The sequence below is a fragment of the Phasianus colchicus genome, chromosome 20, assembly GCF_987193195.1.
Source record: "Phasianus colchicus chromosome 20, bPhaCol1.hap1.1, whole genome shotgun sequence".
Taxonomy (NCBI): domain Eukaryota; kingdom Metazoa; phylum Chordata; class Aves; order Galliformes; family Phasianidae; genus Phasianus; species Phasianus colchicus.
The window spans coordinates 9,375,234-9,390,655 of NC_143455.1; the positions used below are offsets into that span (position 1 = coordinate 9,375,234).

The following is a 15,422-nucleotide window of genomic DNA, read 5'->3' on the forward strand; positions in this document are numbered from 1 at the left end:
TTTCTACTCCTCTACACCAAAAGGAGCATTATAGCGACCGTTTTCTAAAGCTGTAGAGACCAAATAGATTTACAAATCGCGTGCACAAAGCGGGCAATGCCTTGAACGCGCTACTTAAACGCTTCCTGAGAGAAAGAGCGTAGCGAAACCCAGCGGCTGGGTGCCGACACGGCGCGCGGTGCCCGGGGCTCTCAGCGCTCGCTCCGCGCGGTGCGCTGCCCCCTGGCGGCAGCGGCAGCGACGCCGCTCCGGGGCTCAGCGGGTATGGGGAGCAGCAGCGCCCCCGTGCGGCCATCTGGCGGCACTGCGCGCAGCGGAACGCCCGTCGGGCTTTGCTTTGCTCCGGGGTTTGGGCTCCCGGAGTTGCCGGGTTTGGCTTCCCAGTGCGTTGTGCTTCTTTCCCCGCCGCCCTCAGCTCTCGCAGAACCCGAAGGCGTGGCCGCCGGCGTGAGGAGCCGATGAGTGCGAGCAGCTCGGGGCCTGCACGCTTCGGCTGTCCGTGTGCACGGCTGCTGGGATGCAGGAGGTCCCTCCATCCCGGTACCCCATCTCGGCCCATCTGTCGTTCTGCTCGAAACTAGCTGGGGCCACCGTCAGCCCCGCTCCCCACTGCCTTCAGGATTGAGGAGATTTATTTTCCGGGGTCTATTTTTAGCAATGACACCGCGGTTAAGCCAATCATCCCGGCGCTGACGGCTCCACACCGGGCGGCGCTTCTGAAGCTCACCGACGGGCGCTGCGCACAGCACGAGGCAGCGCCGCCTGTCCGGCCCTCACCGGGCGCACCGCCGTCCTTGGGGCTGTGCTGCATCTCAGCCTCGGGAGCTGCACTACGGGCTCTGCCAGCCCAAGTGCTCGTGGGGTCCCGTGGGCTCCTTTTCCCAAGGCTTATCACGTTCATATCTGTTCTCTGATCTCAGAGTTCTTTGCTGTTTTTGTGATAACCTCTGCTTCTCCATGGAGTGTGAAGTTACACCGGTGCTACTTGGTGTCACCAAGTGTTCATCCTTACCGTGTAGGCTTCTCTCTAAGCGTGTCTCCTGCAATGTCTGGTTTGTGCTTATTTCTTCTGGATGCAGGTCTGCACAGAGTTAGCAGGGCTGTTGGACAGCCTGTGGAGCTGCTGTGGAGCTGCTGTGTCCGGGGCTGCAGCAGCCGCGTGGCCCCATGACATATTTCTTACTCACAGCTTAGACGCCCCGGATCCGATTCCCGCTGACATGTAAAGCCCTTTTCCACAGCTCCAGCAGTGCTAAGACGGTGGCAGCCTAATCCCTTCCTAAAGCCCTCCTGTGCTGTAATGCTGATCAAAACCTTCAGGTTCTGTGTGGAAGAGGTGAGCATGCTGACGTGGGGTCTGGGTGCTCAGCAGCATCGCCTGCCGCCCTTCCCCACAGCCTTCCTGCTGCCGTGTGCTGTGTTGTGGAGGAGGGATTGGGCTTCCATAGCACAAGGCAGGGCAAAAAGTTGTTGGAATCAGAATCGGGCCAATTAGACTTTGAGAACGGTTACCTTGCAAATGGCTTTTTCCCCTCATTTATCTCTGTACTCATTTACCAGTGAACAGTGTGGTTTTATCCAGCCTACTGCCACAGTGAGCACATCTGGAGTCCAAACCCACCTTTAGGGGTGTCCTACAAAACGCCCTTTGAGGAGACCCAGTTTGGTGCCCACCTGTGGAAAGAGAGTCCCTGAATAATGGAGATGTTTTGCTGTCAATATAGCATTCAAATTTAGCTTCTGCCGCTGTAGGCAACGCGGCATTAAACGAAGGAGCTTAAGTTATTAAACTGAGCTGCTTTAATCATCCAGTTCGGGGAAATCCATTGCTACAGGAGACCTGAGGATTAATGTATTTTTACCGCAAAGCCAATACATCTATTCTGATCAGTTAGCGGTCACTCACTTGTGCATATGAAACTTCACTGTCCGGGTTTGCACTCCATAGTATGGGATCAAATGGAGTTTTATTTGGAGATTGACCCTGTTACCTTGAATCTCATCATTCTGGTAGCTAGCTACGTGATTTTGCTCCTGGTTTTCCTGATCTCCTGTGTGCTCTACGACTGCAGGGGGAAGGATCCCAGCAAGGAGTATGCTCCCGAGGTCCCAGCCAGCAGCCAGCCCCCCATCCGGCTGGTGGTGATGCAGCAGGGCACCCCCGGCACCCGCTGGGCAAAAGGGCTCGTCTCTGCCTACGAAACCTCCCCCGACCTGCAGGGGAAAAGGACTACTGTGGTGTGAGGGCCTCGTGCTCTGCCGACCCGTCTGCCTCAGCACCTCTGTTTACTCTCCGTTTGCAAAAGGATAACGAGTTCATGAGGTAAGCTGAGATGCCGATTTATTTGTTATGTGGCTGCAGTTATTGTGTTATTGAGAAGAGCACGGCACAGTTTGCACGGGGCTGGGACCTGTGCTGCACCCCAGCCGTGCAGGTGACAAACTGGGGGTTGGTGGTGTGATGCTCTGCCACGTACTGTGCTGAAACAACAATGCTGAATGCCTTCTTCTGTTTGTTCAGCACCAAAAAAGGGCAATTAACTGCAAGTTCCAGCTGCTTTTGGCAAAACTTGGCAGCAATTGAGCCTTCTCAGTGGTAAGGGATCCCTGTGATTCTGTGATTGTGTGCTCATGGCTGTTTTGTTTGTTGGTGTGAGACGCTGTATGAAATGCCACAATGAGGGCAGAAAGGTCCACAGTTCGCTGTCAAAGGTCATGGAAATAATGCAGTATCTGACACTGTGTGCTTATGTAATTCTGCAGACACAGAGACTTGCAAGGCTATATTAATAAATACTTCAGATAGCAGAAATCTTCCAGATGCATAATTTCCTCTGACAGAAAATGCCAGGTGTACACCAACCAAAAATTCTTGGCTCCCTGGATGTCAGTGGCAAAACTGCTAATTTTGGTGTGGTTATGTTTTCTTGATGAAGAAGCATCAGGTGGGGAGAAAGGGACCTGTGAGCAGGGGAGCTGCTTCAGGAGCAGTGTTGATGCTAAGGGGACTTACTGCTTGTGACAGGGCTGATGGACTCTGCCCTGCAATGCTGAGCTCGAAGCAACAAATGACACTTCCCTCCTGATAGTTTTTATGTGCAGTTGGCAAAATCCCTTTCCAGATGAGGCACTAAAGTGCATCAGGACTTTGCCATCCCAATGGCAGGGGCTGGAATGGGTTTCTTAAAGCTATAGCAGAACAGCGTTGGTGTACTTGAAGCAGCAAGAGCATTTGGTACAATGGGGAATTGCAAGTGATCACTGTGAGTGGAGGTCTCTGCTGCTGCACGTGGCTTGTTTCTGGAGGAGGGTTATTGTGGGCAGATGGGCACTTACAGCTGAGCTTGCAGGAAAGGCTCTTCTTCAGCTGGCTTTAGCGCCCTTCTAAAGTCATGTATGACTGCTGCTGCATTACAAACTGCAAAGCCGATCCCACAAGCTGCCTTTGTTCTTCCTGCATGGCAAAGCACTCAGCTGTGCTCCTGCTCCGGCCCAGTGGCTGTGCTCTGCACAGGGCCAGACTCCCCGTGCTGCCTTTGCCCTGCTGCGAAGGGCGCGAGTGGAGAAGCGTGTCCAGGGGGGGGTTAGGGCTGCTGTGAGGCTGCACGCTGGAGAATGCGTGCCAGGAGATGCTCAGGATGAAGGCATTGGGCTCCTGGGGCAGCAGGGAGGGTCTGGCTATGGCAGCAAGTCGCTCCTTTGCAATGCAGGGTTAGGAAGCTGAATGGACTGCCTGTAAATCACCCTGCCATTCATCGTGGAGAACCATCCCATGTTACCAAGGAAAAGCATACTAAGAATACAAAAATGGGAAAATCAGAGCTGCTGCCATCCCCAGCTTCCCATTCCAGCTCCTCTTTCTGCCTTGCATGCTGGTCTCCTTGGAGACGCTGCTTGTCCCTTTTCTCACAACAAGCTGTTTGGCATTAACCTTCCCAGGAGGCAGCCCCCAGCCTGGAGGAGGGCTCCAGGGGCAGATCCATGCCTGGCAGCACCAGAACCCACTCCCCACTGCTGCTCCCCACAACTGTGGGTGCTCTGTGTGCACAAACCCTGCCCCAGTTTCTCCATCTGAGAATGTCAGCAGTAACTGTTACACAGCTGGGGTGTCAGGTTGAGTTAATTAATATTTATGAAGGAACTTTAGATCCTTCCGTGGACAGTGCTATGGAGCTATTGTTAATTATGAATTAGTCTGATTAAGTATCTGTGTCTGTTCTGGAGCACACAGATACAGCCACGTTCCTGAAGAACCCACATTTCACACTCCTTCAAGTACCAAAGGATCACGGGACAGATCTTCCTTACCCCAAAAACACACCTCACTGTTGTTGAGTTTGGTCTGAGCAAGGAATACAGGCTTAGCATCTGCTCCAATGCAGATGTGATTGCACCAGAAAAAAGTAATTTGACAATAAGCATTATTTTGCTTGCTGAAACAATGTGTGTAACCTGGCAGAAAACCTCATTAATTCATCGAAGCTCTGTTTACAGCTGATGGAGAGAGGCAGCTTGTAGGGACATGCCATCAAGTCTTCTTTGGTGCAGACAGGACTCTGTAAAAGCTGCATTTTTATTTATATACCTCTGCAGAATAGAAAATCGGGGCAGCTCTTGTAAAGCCAAGTGTTTGGTCCCTGGAGTATTGAATAGAAGGCAAATGTCTGGCATCAGGAGGCTGGGTGTTTGTTTTGGGAAGCAGAGCTGGCTGTGCTCCCAGCACTGACTCTGAACAGCTGAGGAAGAGGCTGGCTGGGAAGAGTTCTGTTGTGACGCAGGCGGGGGAAAGCCAGGAAATTCAAAGCCGGGGCAGAGACTGCTACCTTAACTTGTTCTGGCACACAGAAAATAATTGGGAAGTGTTAACACCACGTCCTTGGGCCGTGTCTTTACGAACCGTGCTGGCGGTGTGCTGCTTGGCAGGGCCACAGCTCCACCAGCTCTGTGCAATGGGGTCAGGGAGCTGCTTGGATGGGAGCTTCCAGCCAGCACTGAGGACGCAGCTCAGCACTGCTGAGCCTGTTTGTGTGGCTGTCTGGGCAAGGTTGGTGACCTGAGAGGACACGAGCACATCTGCTGTTATCCCTACCATGCTGGAGGAGGAACAAAGGGATCCTTTTCCTTTCTCTCTAGCTAACTTTGTCTCACCAGCTTTGCAACATAACCCGTCCCTGGGGTTCTTTTCCCTTGGGATTTTTTGTTCTCAGCGTTACAGACATCCAGCTGCTTCTTTGGGTAGCAGTTAACTGTTGTTAGGAGGGTGCAAGGTGTTATTATTGCTGGACTCACCTCTCCCTGTTTTGCCAGATGAAAATGCTTTGCCCAGTCCCTCTGCTGAAGGTGAAGACATTGTTCTATTTCACTGCCTACTTGATCCTAAATGTTGGTGTGCACTGGGAGGGAGCATCCCCCAGCTGGATGCATCACATCTGGGATGGTGGACAGCAGATTTTGCAGCAAGAGGGCAAAAACAGGCAACGGCATCAGAGGGACTGAAGCATTCCTGCCTGGGTGTGCATCCCTCGGGAGCAGAGCAGCCATGGCATAGGGCCTCAGCTTCCTGTATTGCTGAAGTAGAACAGCTGCCTGTGAGGAGGCAGGAACCAGGGAGGCCAGGTGGCTGCTGATTTTCAGTGCAGAAGGCCAGGCGTGATTGCTGGATGGAAAGGATGCAGGAAAATGATGAAAGCCGGGCTGTGCCCTCAGTGCAGCTCTGTGTCCGTACACTTTGCAAAATCTTGTTCTTATTTATGGTAAACCAGGCCCAGCTCTACTCAGTGCTGCCCGGTGGGTGTCCTGCTCAGTGCTGGGAGCATTGTCTTGCAGCTGGCCAAATTTTTCATCCTCTATTTCAGCACTACCCTGACAGATTGGCTCTACACCTGCAGGGCTCAGTTTTGCTGTCTTAGCAGATAAAGCCCTGCCAGCCTGGTTGCATCCAGCTTGGGTGTACAGAAGAACCCAACAGAGGGCAGTGGGGGTTCAGATAAGCTCTGAGTTCAAAGGGACACGTTGGGCTTAATCTGGCAGCATCCAGGGTGAGCAGAGCTCTACACACAGAGCTGCAGGAGCAGCACAGGCTCTTCCAAGTATTCCAGTGATCTGGCACTGTTGTGACAAATAAATTCCTTAAAATGACAGAAAGCAATGAAATGGGGTGGTCAGCACTAAGAGTGACTTTCAGCAGTCTTGCATTTGAAGGGAAGTCAGAAAATGCTGTAACGTTTTACTGTGGATTTAAAATTTTGAAACAGTTGTAGTACATTTCTCCAAATAAAAGATAGTGTGGAAAGAAAAGCAACTTCACCAACTTCTTTGGCTGTTGTACCCATTTTAGTTGATATAATGCATGTATACACCTACATTCCCTACATTCTCAGAGTTGTACGAGCACATAATTACAGGTTGTTATATAAAGATTGCAGGTGTTTCTGTTTTAACTCAGTGTCATGGTATCTTGAATTTAACTCTGAGTCCCTTCAGCTTGATTTCTATCCTTCCCCCCTTCCTTGGGATTGCCTTCTTTCTTCTTCCCAGAAGCTCAGTGTGACAGGGCAGATGTCCTGACAGCTGTGTGAAGCAATTGCCATCCTGAGCACCGTCCTCCAAAAAAGCACATTCTGGAATCCAGAGCCCCATGTTTGAGCCCTGGTTTCAGGTCCAACATATCCCCTCCGGCTGGTTTTCATGCTCAGTGTTGCTCCTTGTTCCACATGACTCCAGCTAGCAAATTGTTAAAAGACAGTTTTTGGGTCTTCAGAGCCGCCTGTGGGTTTGAGGACAGCTTTGCTGAGCAGGGAAGGCAGTGAAGGTTAGGAGCACCCTGAGGCAGCACTGGCTCTGTGTTCTGCTTCAGAGTCTCAAGCAGTTGTTTTTCCTACTTATTAGGTGTGAGGTTGGACCGGACAGTGTTTTTTCAAAGCTAAGGGAATGAACAAAATTAAGTATTTGTTTCAATTGGGATTTGTCTAATCCCTCTTCTTCTGACATCTGTTCAGGAAGCACAGAATATGAAGTGGCAAGCAGCAGCCTTTAACTTGAGCCCCCCTGAGAGACCGATGTGCCCTTTAGCAGAGATGGCAGTGCCTTCCCAAGGCGTTCATGCATTACTTAGGGCTTGGTGCAATAACAAAAACATCTGCTTTGTTTGTTGGAAGACTTCAGTTCTTGGCAAGCGCTTTGTTCTCTGGGCGGTTCTGTGCCCTCAGCGGGCTGTCAGCCCTGGTGCAAAGGGGATGTGTGACACAGGGCCTGGGCTGTGCCCTGCTGAGCTGAGCTGCTGCTGCTGACAGCCTGCACGGCGACCTACGCGTGGCAGGAGGCAGGCTTGTACACAAGCTGTAAGTCATCAGGTCTCTGCTACTGCCCTTTGCATGTGAGGTAATAGCAGCCCTACTTTCTTTCAGTAGTGCACTAATTTGTAGTTTGACAGAGGCTTAATGAAACTCCACCGTTCTTCTGGCTGGAATTTGAGAACTGGCGTGAAGAAGTCCTTCCTTGACCTTTCCCTCTTGGCCCCTCCTGGAAATTAGTGCCTTCATTTTAATGAGCTCAGAGAACTGGGGAGTTGGAAGAAAAAAAGTCAGCTTCAAAAATACCTCACCTCCTCTGGAGAGTGTGTCAGGACACGTTTTAGATACAAAGCTCTCACCTGACTGGGCTTGTGCTCTCCTGATGCCTTCTTCAGCCAAGCTGCCTCTTGGCCCAGCCTCTGCTGTATGACGCACAGCCACGTGTGCTGTACATGAGCTATATTGCAGCATTCAGACCAGATCTCCAGCTGTTGTAAATCACCCTGGCCTTTGCTCCTCTCTCTATCACTTCTGCAGTTAAATCTAGATGGCAAACTGTGGGCCACCTATCAGTGCACATAGACGTACATCCCTGCAAGGCTTCCAGGAGCTGACAACATGCTCATATGGCCAAAAAGATGCTGCTGCCTGGCTGCAAAGCAAGAAGCAGCCTCAGGTTTTCAAACCAGGCTCCTTCTATGTGAGTGACGCATTGATGTCAAGGGGGTGCAGAGGTGCAGCAGCTCAGGGTGCTGAGGCTCAGAGAAGGAGCAGGGCTGGGGTTCTCCTTGTGTGGGAGTTCAGGTTCTGGAGGTGGTGTGAGTGTGGCCGTGTGGGCTCTGTGACTTAGGAAATACAGCCTGAACTAGACACTGGAGTTTGTACAGCTTTGGACATTGTGTAAATAATGGTCTTTTGTAGTAACACGCACGCTATCTTGTGTACACATTTATTTAGCAGCAAGGCAGAAAGATTGGAAGAGAACCATGTTTGCAAAGGGTTGTAATGGCAAACGTTTTCTTCTTGTGCTGATGTTGGGCAGCACATAATATAAGCTGATATATAATTGAAAATCTGTAGGAAAGGCAATTTATTCTATCAACAGCAAATAGAGATACAAAACGGGCTGGCTCTATATGTTTATTTGCAGATTTTATTAGCAAAAATAGATGGTGAAGTGAACAAAGTATAAACAGAGCTTACTCCTTTGGTGCTTCCTGAGGTCCCAGCACAAGGAAAGTGATGACGATTGCCTTGGCCATGCCTGATGTCAGCCTGCTGCAGCTGGCAGGCTCTGAGGGGTGTATGGTTTTCAAAGCAGGATGGTTAATGGATGTCAGCTTTGCCACCACTAAGTGAGGAAAGCAGCTGTGCTTTGTACAGTCAGGTAGCAGCACGGTCATCCCTGAGTGCAAATACTGCGTTACGCTCACCTGGCTGTGGCGCAGTAAAAATGATACATGCCTCATCTCCTCAGGGACTTCACAGCCAGGGAGGTGAGGCCCATTAATTAATTCCCCTGCCGTCACAACAAACCCTTCTGGCAGAGGACAAAGCTGCGGCTCAGGGCTGGCCTTGGAGCTGCAGCCATGGGGCTGTGTGAGGTCAGGGCTGGGCTGGGCTGAGCTGGCAGCCGTCCTGCAGGGCTGTGCAGCCATGGCTCTGCGCTGTGCCCCTGAGGGCAGGAAAGGGCAGCCTCTGCCCTCAACCATGTGAGCATCCAAGGAGGGATGGCTGCCATTCCATTGTTCCCTCCAAGCTGGGACCTCATTTCTGCGTGCAAAAGAGCCCAGTTGGTGCAGACACGCTGTAGCCCATGTGGTGGCATGCTCTTTTTTGGCAGCTTGATGCACTGTGAGCAGGGAGCCTGGTTCCACAGAGCTCTGGGCAGCAGATAGCTGGGCTGCCGGGCAGGTCGTGGAGTTCCCATTCCTGGAGGTGTTTGAGGAGTGTGGACGTGGCACGAGGGATGTGGTTTAGTGGTGGGCCTTGGTAGCTCACTTTGGGGGTTGGACTGTGGTGCAGAGACTGAAGGGCCGATGGGCAGAGCTGGTGCCCCCAAGTGCTGCTTTCCATCTCCCCTCTGTCAAGCCCAAGCTGCAGGTGGCACGAGCTGACTGATGCAGATGCCCTGAGCAGTTTGGTTTAGTTTTTTACTTTTCAGCTTACAAGAAAAGCTGGTTTGGGGCAATAAAGCTGCCCAATTAAGCAGCCAGGAAGGTATGCTGAGTCACAGCTATGGAGTGGCTGTGGGTCATTCCCTGCCAGCTTGGTCCTGCTGTGCCACAGCTGGGTTCAGTGTGCAGCTGCTCTCCAAATCAGGCATGCTCATCACCTGCAGCAAAACTTAGCAGAGAGCTGTTTGGCAGCCTGTTATTGCTGGGGGGAGGGTTATACGAATGGGATTTGTGAAGGCTGTCCTACAAATATTTGTTCTCTGCTCCTTAGCAGCACAGGGATACCTAAAACAACATCTCCTTTTAAGGTCTCATTCTTGTTACACAAGCCTTGATCCAATTCTCTTGCTGTTAAAGACCTCTAGCTCTTTTGGCTTGGTTGTGTAACAGGCGGCTCAGCTAGCTTTGCATAGCACTGGGTAGAGGCAAGAGCCTAAAGGTCACCTTTAGATCCCCAGCCACAAGTACAGCTGTGTTTGTACCCAATTATCTCAAGCACCCATCAGCATGCCATGAGCATCCGAGCAACAACACATCCTGTGCCCAAGTTAGGTTAGGACTGCTCTGCTCTCCCAGGATGAGATGGGATTGTCAAGAAGGCTTTTCGTGAAACCTCCCAGTTTGGATGAAATCTCAGGCCACAGAATGAAAAGTAAAGAGCAAGTGAAATACTGAATAGCTGCTCCCAACAAGAACGTACTCTACCCAGTGTGTCATTTTTCCTGCTGGAAAAATGCAGTTTGATGATGGCATCACGTACTGTTCCATATTAGACATGTACAGAAGGAGCAGGTTAGAATGACTTTGATTCTGGTACTTCCTAATATTAAGGCATTTGATTTTTCAACTCTAGTGTGATACTTTTCTGCTGTAGGTGGAGAGATTTTGCGCTGCCACCGTGTTAGCTGGGATATGCCAAGGCTGTATCTGGTCCTGCAATTTGTAAAATTGATCCTGCTAAATGCAAACAGAAAGACAGAGGGTGGGGTGACCTCAGCTTGGAGGAATGGTATGAGCGCAGATTGGGAATTCCCAGGCTATGACCTGCCAGTTCTGCAGCCTGGCTGCTGGGGAAGTATGGAGAAAACATGTTTTGCAGCATGGCCTTCCTCCAAGGCTTTGCATTCCGTTCCTAAAAATGTGGCCTTGCAATTTTATGTCCACAAGCTGCAGATAAAAAAAGTTGTACGTCAAGTGCAGCAGAACAAGGTAAGCTCTGGCAAGATTTGCCTCTCTTCACTTTGCTTAGAAGGAAGAGTTTCTGAAAGCTGTGCTGTGTGTGCAGTTACCCCCATTTCAGCTCTTCAGCAGGAGCATTGTCTGTTATTTCTTGATTTTGTTAAGCTAAATTATCTTCTCCTTGATGATGTTGCTATCAGACCTTGGAATATGGAGAATAAGAATGTGCAGTCTTGAAAAACAGCCTGAGGCATGCTGTGCCCTCCTGGGTGGCTGCTTGCCCACTGGCCATCAGGCACCCAACATCATCCCACCTCCTGGGGCTTCTTCCTATAGGGCAGAGGCTGCAGGCTCCTATGCTGCTGTTTCATGGCTGCACAGGGCAGTCGGACACCTGGTCAGGAGAGCTGGCTTCTGTTCATCTTGGCTTTCACTCCTGTGTTTGATTTTTCTAAAATACTGAGAAAAAAAAAAAAAATCATGCAGTTCAGGCAAACTAATCTTAAAAATCTGAAAATGAGAGAATATCCTATTGGAGTGAAGTTTCAACCATTTATCTACTGACAAGAAATCAATTTGTTTTCTTTTTCTAAATATGTTTAAAATCTCTAAGTGGTCCAAATGGGATATGGAAACCATTTCCTCTCAGATGACAAATGACAGGGTAAATTCCGCTCCCTCTGCTCTCTTTAGGTTTGACCTAGAGCTGATAGGAAACAATGAGAGTCTTTCCTTTAACTTAAATGGATTTTATGTCAGGCCCATTAAGTAACAGCTTATTTCACTTCATTGATTGTGATGTCAAAAATGAGATATTGAGAGTCATGATGGATGGCAGGCACATCTGCAGGGAAAAACACAATGGTGGGGAAAAAAGAAGGAGAATAAATGTTTTTGCACATAAATTCCATGAACGTTGATTAAAGACGCTCTGCTTTGCCTGAGGAAAAGGACCTAAAGGTAGGTCTGTTTTCTGGATTTGGGGTCAGTGTGAATGTTATCCATTTACTTCTGAGACACCAAAAATGAGTATATGTATAAAATATAAAAGAGAAGTCATTTGTTCTGCACGCATAATGCTTTGCTTTAAAAAAAGAAAAGAAAAAGGCTAACATCCCTGATCATCTCCTCTTCAGTCCAATTACTAAAAGCCAAAACAAACAAGATATTTGTTATTTCTAAACAGGCCCCAGATTCTGGGGCACAATGACTCACGCTTCACAAAGGAAACACTACAGAATCAATATTTGAAAGCAGGATGTTTCTTCACTTCATGAAATCCAAGTTCCTTGCCATCATCAGCTGATGACTCAGAGCTGTGCGTGGCTGTGGCAGGGCCAGACCTCCCCTCCTTCCCTGTCACTGTAATCTCCTCTCAGTCACACAGAGCATCTCCAGGCCTTGTGGTTTCTTCATCTAAGCACATAACATCTGTAAGGGGGAATGTTTCACTCCAAAAGAAAGTTTTCTTATCTCAGCCCTGCTAGAAAACATTGCTGGTTGAAGTACATGGGAGGCACATCAAGCATCCAAATGAAACTTTGCTGATCACAATAAGGAAAAAAATCTGTATTTTATAAATAGCCTCAACAACAATAGAAGAAACTGTGCTTTTACAATCAAGAATGTCATGTGATATAATTCTTAAAGCCTTTTATGTTCTTGGAAAAGATTAATATCAAATTAGACTTTATTTTTTTAGGTCTGTATTTTGAAATCTGTGCGATTTTACTACCTAAAACAGGACTGTCATCTGATGCACAGGCCAAATGACTGCAAAATAACAGTTTCTGGATTATTTTCCTGAAGACACAATTGAACTTCATTAGTCAAATAGATAATGAAATTATAATGTCATAATAATGTCTGTATCTTGTTTAGAAGCTTAATTCTCACTAGTTTGAAGTCCCTCCATCTGAGAACAACTGGCACATTTTCTCTTTGTATTTTGGTGTAAGTTTATATTTTCTGTTACATATTCCATTGTGTGGGTTTTTTTAATAGAAAATTCCAAAATTTTAAAGTTTTAATTCAGTCATTGCTTCCACAGGGATTCAATGGCTTAACAAATTATTTAAGTAACTGAGTAATTTTAAGACATTGCTCTATTCTGAGACTTTATAGCTACCCTAGTCATTTCCTACTGATTGACCTCATATTAAAGGTTCTCCCCAACCTACAGTACCTTTATATTGTTCCCCAACATAGATCCTGCAAAATCTTGAGGGTTTGTGGCCATGAAAAATACCCTTTTATCAGAAATACTGACAGAAAGAAACTGTCAGTAGATTTTCATTATCTAGCATAACCTAATCTACTACAAGGCACAGCCCTCTAACATCACTTGTTTTACTTGTGGTAAATCTTCTCTGATATTACTAAGTAACACTGTAATCTCATTTCAGGTTTAATGCTGGCAGCAAGAGGGCTGTGACATCAGGTAAATGTTTGTGCTTCAACATTATTTCTACCGTGTGCCAAGGAGCCAGTGTCACCCTGGAGATGTTGTCCAGGGCAGAACTAATTCTATTAGTGTTTGGAAAGCTATTTATAAGCTGCCTTCAGCAGGATGACCTTATTAATTAGGCTGGGGGAAGGCTGAGGGAGGGAGAGGTGCTTGTTTCTCAAGACCATTGACATGCATTTCGGTACAAGATTCTCCTCCTTCACAAAGATTGTCAGGAAAGGCAGCAATCTGAGCCAGTCTGCAGCAAGAAAAAAAGAGAGATGTTATGTGCTGTGCAGGAGCCTTGGCCCAAGGAGGCTGCACCACGCTGAGCCCCAGCGCAGGGTGTTCTGCAGCCACGTGTTCCCACACATGCCATGCCTCCCTGGGGAATATGAGTTGCTTTGCAGCACTACAGGGGTGTGCCTGAGCACAGGCCAAGGGCAGCATGCTGAGCTACTGAGTTTTGCCTTGGGCTCACTTGGGACCTGTTGTTGTCCTGGTCCTACAGGTTGTGTTACTGCAAAACCAATTTTTGTACTAGAAACTTGAAGAATAGGATTTTCTTCCAGAATTGTGTCAGTAAATTAGGTTTTACCAGCCAAGAAGGTCTTTTTCAGACTGCATTTCTACCATGTATGAAGCAGTCAGTGACAACCACGCTTCTTTCAGAATTTATTCTCTAAACTTGAGAAAGGGAAGGAGCTTTATCTTTAAAGCTTCTAAATCAAACCTCAGAGAAACCACCACCCTCCTCCATTAGCACAAAGACTCCCAAGAGAGGAAGTCCAGATTCTCAGATTTGTTACAAAGTAAGAAGAAAGCAAAAGATATTTTTCTCTTCCCTTGCCAGAAGTGCGTAGACTGGGAGTGGAGAGGAGTTGCACCTGTCAGACTCGTTTCCCATGCCTCATTAATGCCCCGCGCTGCTCGGCTCGCCTCTCTGCTGTGTTACATCGACTCAGAACTTCTCAAGCCACAGTGTGCCTCTCTGCTGCTCCGACAGAGCCCGTCACCACCAGCAGCCCCGAAAAGTAAGTACGTACCTGGGAACATTACTTAGCAATATCACTGGTAGATCCATTTGGTAGCACGGATTTATGCTTGTCTGTTATTTGTTCAACAAATCAAGAGGCTAGGTATTATGCAGGCTGATTATTATCTGTGCTAAATGGCTGTAAGAAACTCGGCTCTTGTGTGAGATGTTTAGCGAAACCTCCTGACAGAATCTGATTCACCACTGACATCTCATGTGGCCCTTAAAATTTCACCTTGGCTGGGTAAAAGCAAACTTCCAGCAAGTCTCACCTGTTGGATTGATAATTTGTGCAACCCAAGACGTTCTTGTAATAGAATGAAAACTGCAAATTTTGTAGCTACGGACCACATGTTTGTGTCCCTATTTGCATAATCCTATAGAAGCTGCCCAAGTTCTGATTCAGTAATGACACATGTTTCAGTGCCAATTTAATGCTCATAAAAGCGCTGGCTTAAACAATCCAGAAGAATGAACTTCTCTGTCCCTAGACAGTAGATAGTTCCCCCAGAGGCTCTGCAGGAGCTTCTGTATGGGTAAAATCTGACCTAGAAATAATAAGGGCAAACCACACAGCTCCTCTATTCATTGACTTCACTTCCGAGACTGTCAAGAACTGCCATTAGAACAGATTTGCTATGCAAACACCTTCTATTAGGTATCAAATAGGGATTGTAAAACCCATCTTACAAATACCTCACACACTGATAAGAACTAAATTCCTTTTGCTCAACGAGAAAACAAGTTACATTCCTTATTAACAAGCTCCTCGCCTCGTGGGGGCAGTTTACAACGCTGTTATCACTTCACTGCTTGCTCGCTCACCATGTGGAGGAAGATTTAGTAAAAGGGACCCGCGGCCGCGGGAGATCGGATTTAGTTTGACCGCCAGCCAAGTGACGGCGCTGATTCCTCCCGGCAGGCAGAGGCGGCAGCTCAGCTGGGTTAAAACTCCTGCGGCTCCCATCTGCCTCCGTCGTACCGCGCACGCTGCCGTGCCGGATGGTTGGTTTGCCTAACGGCGGTTCGCTCTGCTGTGCCTGCACTGTTGCTGTTGTCGAGGGCTGGAGCTGTTCGGATCCCATTGTAAACAAGATCTTAAATTACGACACACAAGCTCGAACAGAACTTAACATTCTCCTCAGCGATGCCCCGATTTGTCCCACATAGGCAATACCACGCTTACGGGAGCGTTCTCAGCACCGTTTCTTCACTGATGCAACACGACACGGTTCGGACAGCCGTGAGCAGACACGGACCCCCAGCGGCGTACAGCCGGGGCCGGGAACTGA

At 48.5% G+C, this 15,422-nt stretch overlaps 1 protein-coding gene across 2 annotated transcripts; it reads left to right on the top strand.

Moving 5' to 3' along the window:
- Window positions 1-1,140: 1,140 nt before the first annotated feature.
- Window positions 1,141-15,323, top strand: LOC149915379 (uncharacterized). 2 transcript variants are annotated; one of them, XM_090121817.1, is made up of 5 exons: window positions 1,141-1,336; window positions 2,073-2,323; window positions 13,054-13,088; window positions 13,948-14,128; window positions 15,053-15,323. In XM_090121817.1, exons 1-5 carry the CDS (start codon window positions 1,301-1,303, stop codon window positions 15,147-15,149), a joined length of 600 nt encoding a protein of 199 aa, XP_089977943.1. In that variant the 5' UTR covers window positions 1,141-1,300; the 3' UTR covers window positions 15,150-15,323. The 2 variants fall into 2 exon arrangements, 1 of the variants encoding a protein (XP_089977943.1); XR_016459058.1 differs by lacking the exons at window positions 1,141-1,336; window positions 15,053-15,323 and having other exon boundaries at window positions 1,827-2,323; window positions 13,948-14,050.
- Window positions 15,324-15,422: the final 99 nt, after the last annotated feature.

Coding starts and splice junctions, on each gene's coding strand:
- LOC149915379 (XM_090121817.1), top strand. CDS start 1,301: ATGCTGATCAAAACCTTCAGGTTCTGTGTGGAAGAG. Junction 2,324..13,053: donor AAGGATAACGAGTTCATGAG/GTAAGCTGAGAT, acceptor ATCTCATTTCAG/GTTTAATGCTGGCAGCAAGA. Junction 14,129..15,052: donor ACCACCAGCAGCCCCGAAAA/GTAAGTACGTAC, acceptor TCCTCCCGGCAG/GCAGAGGCGGCAGCTCAGCT.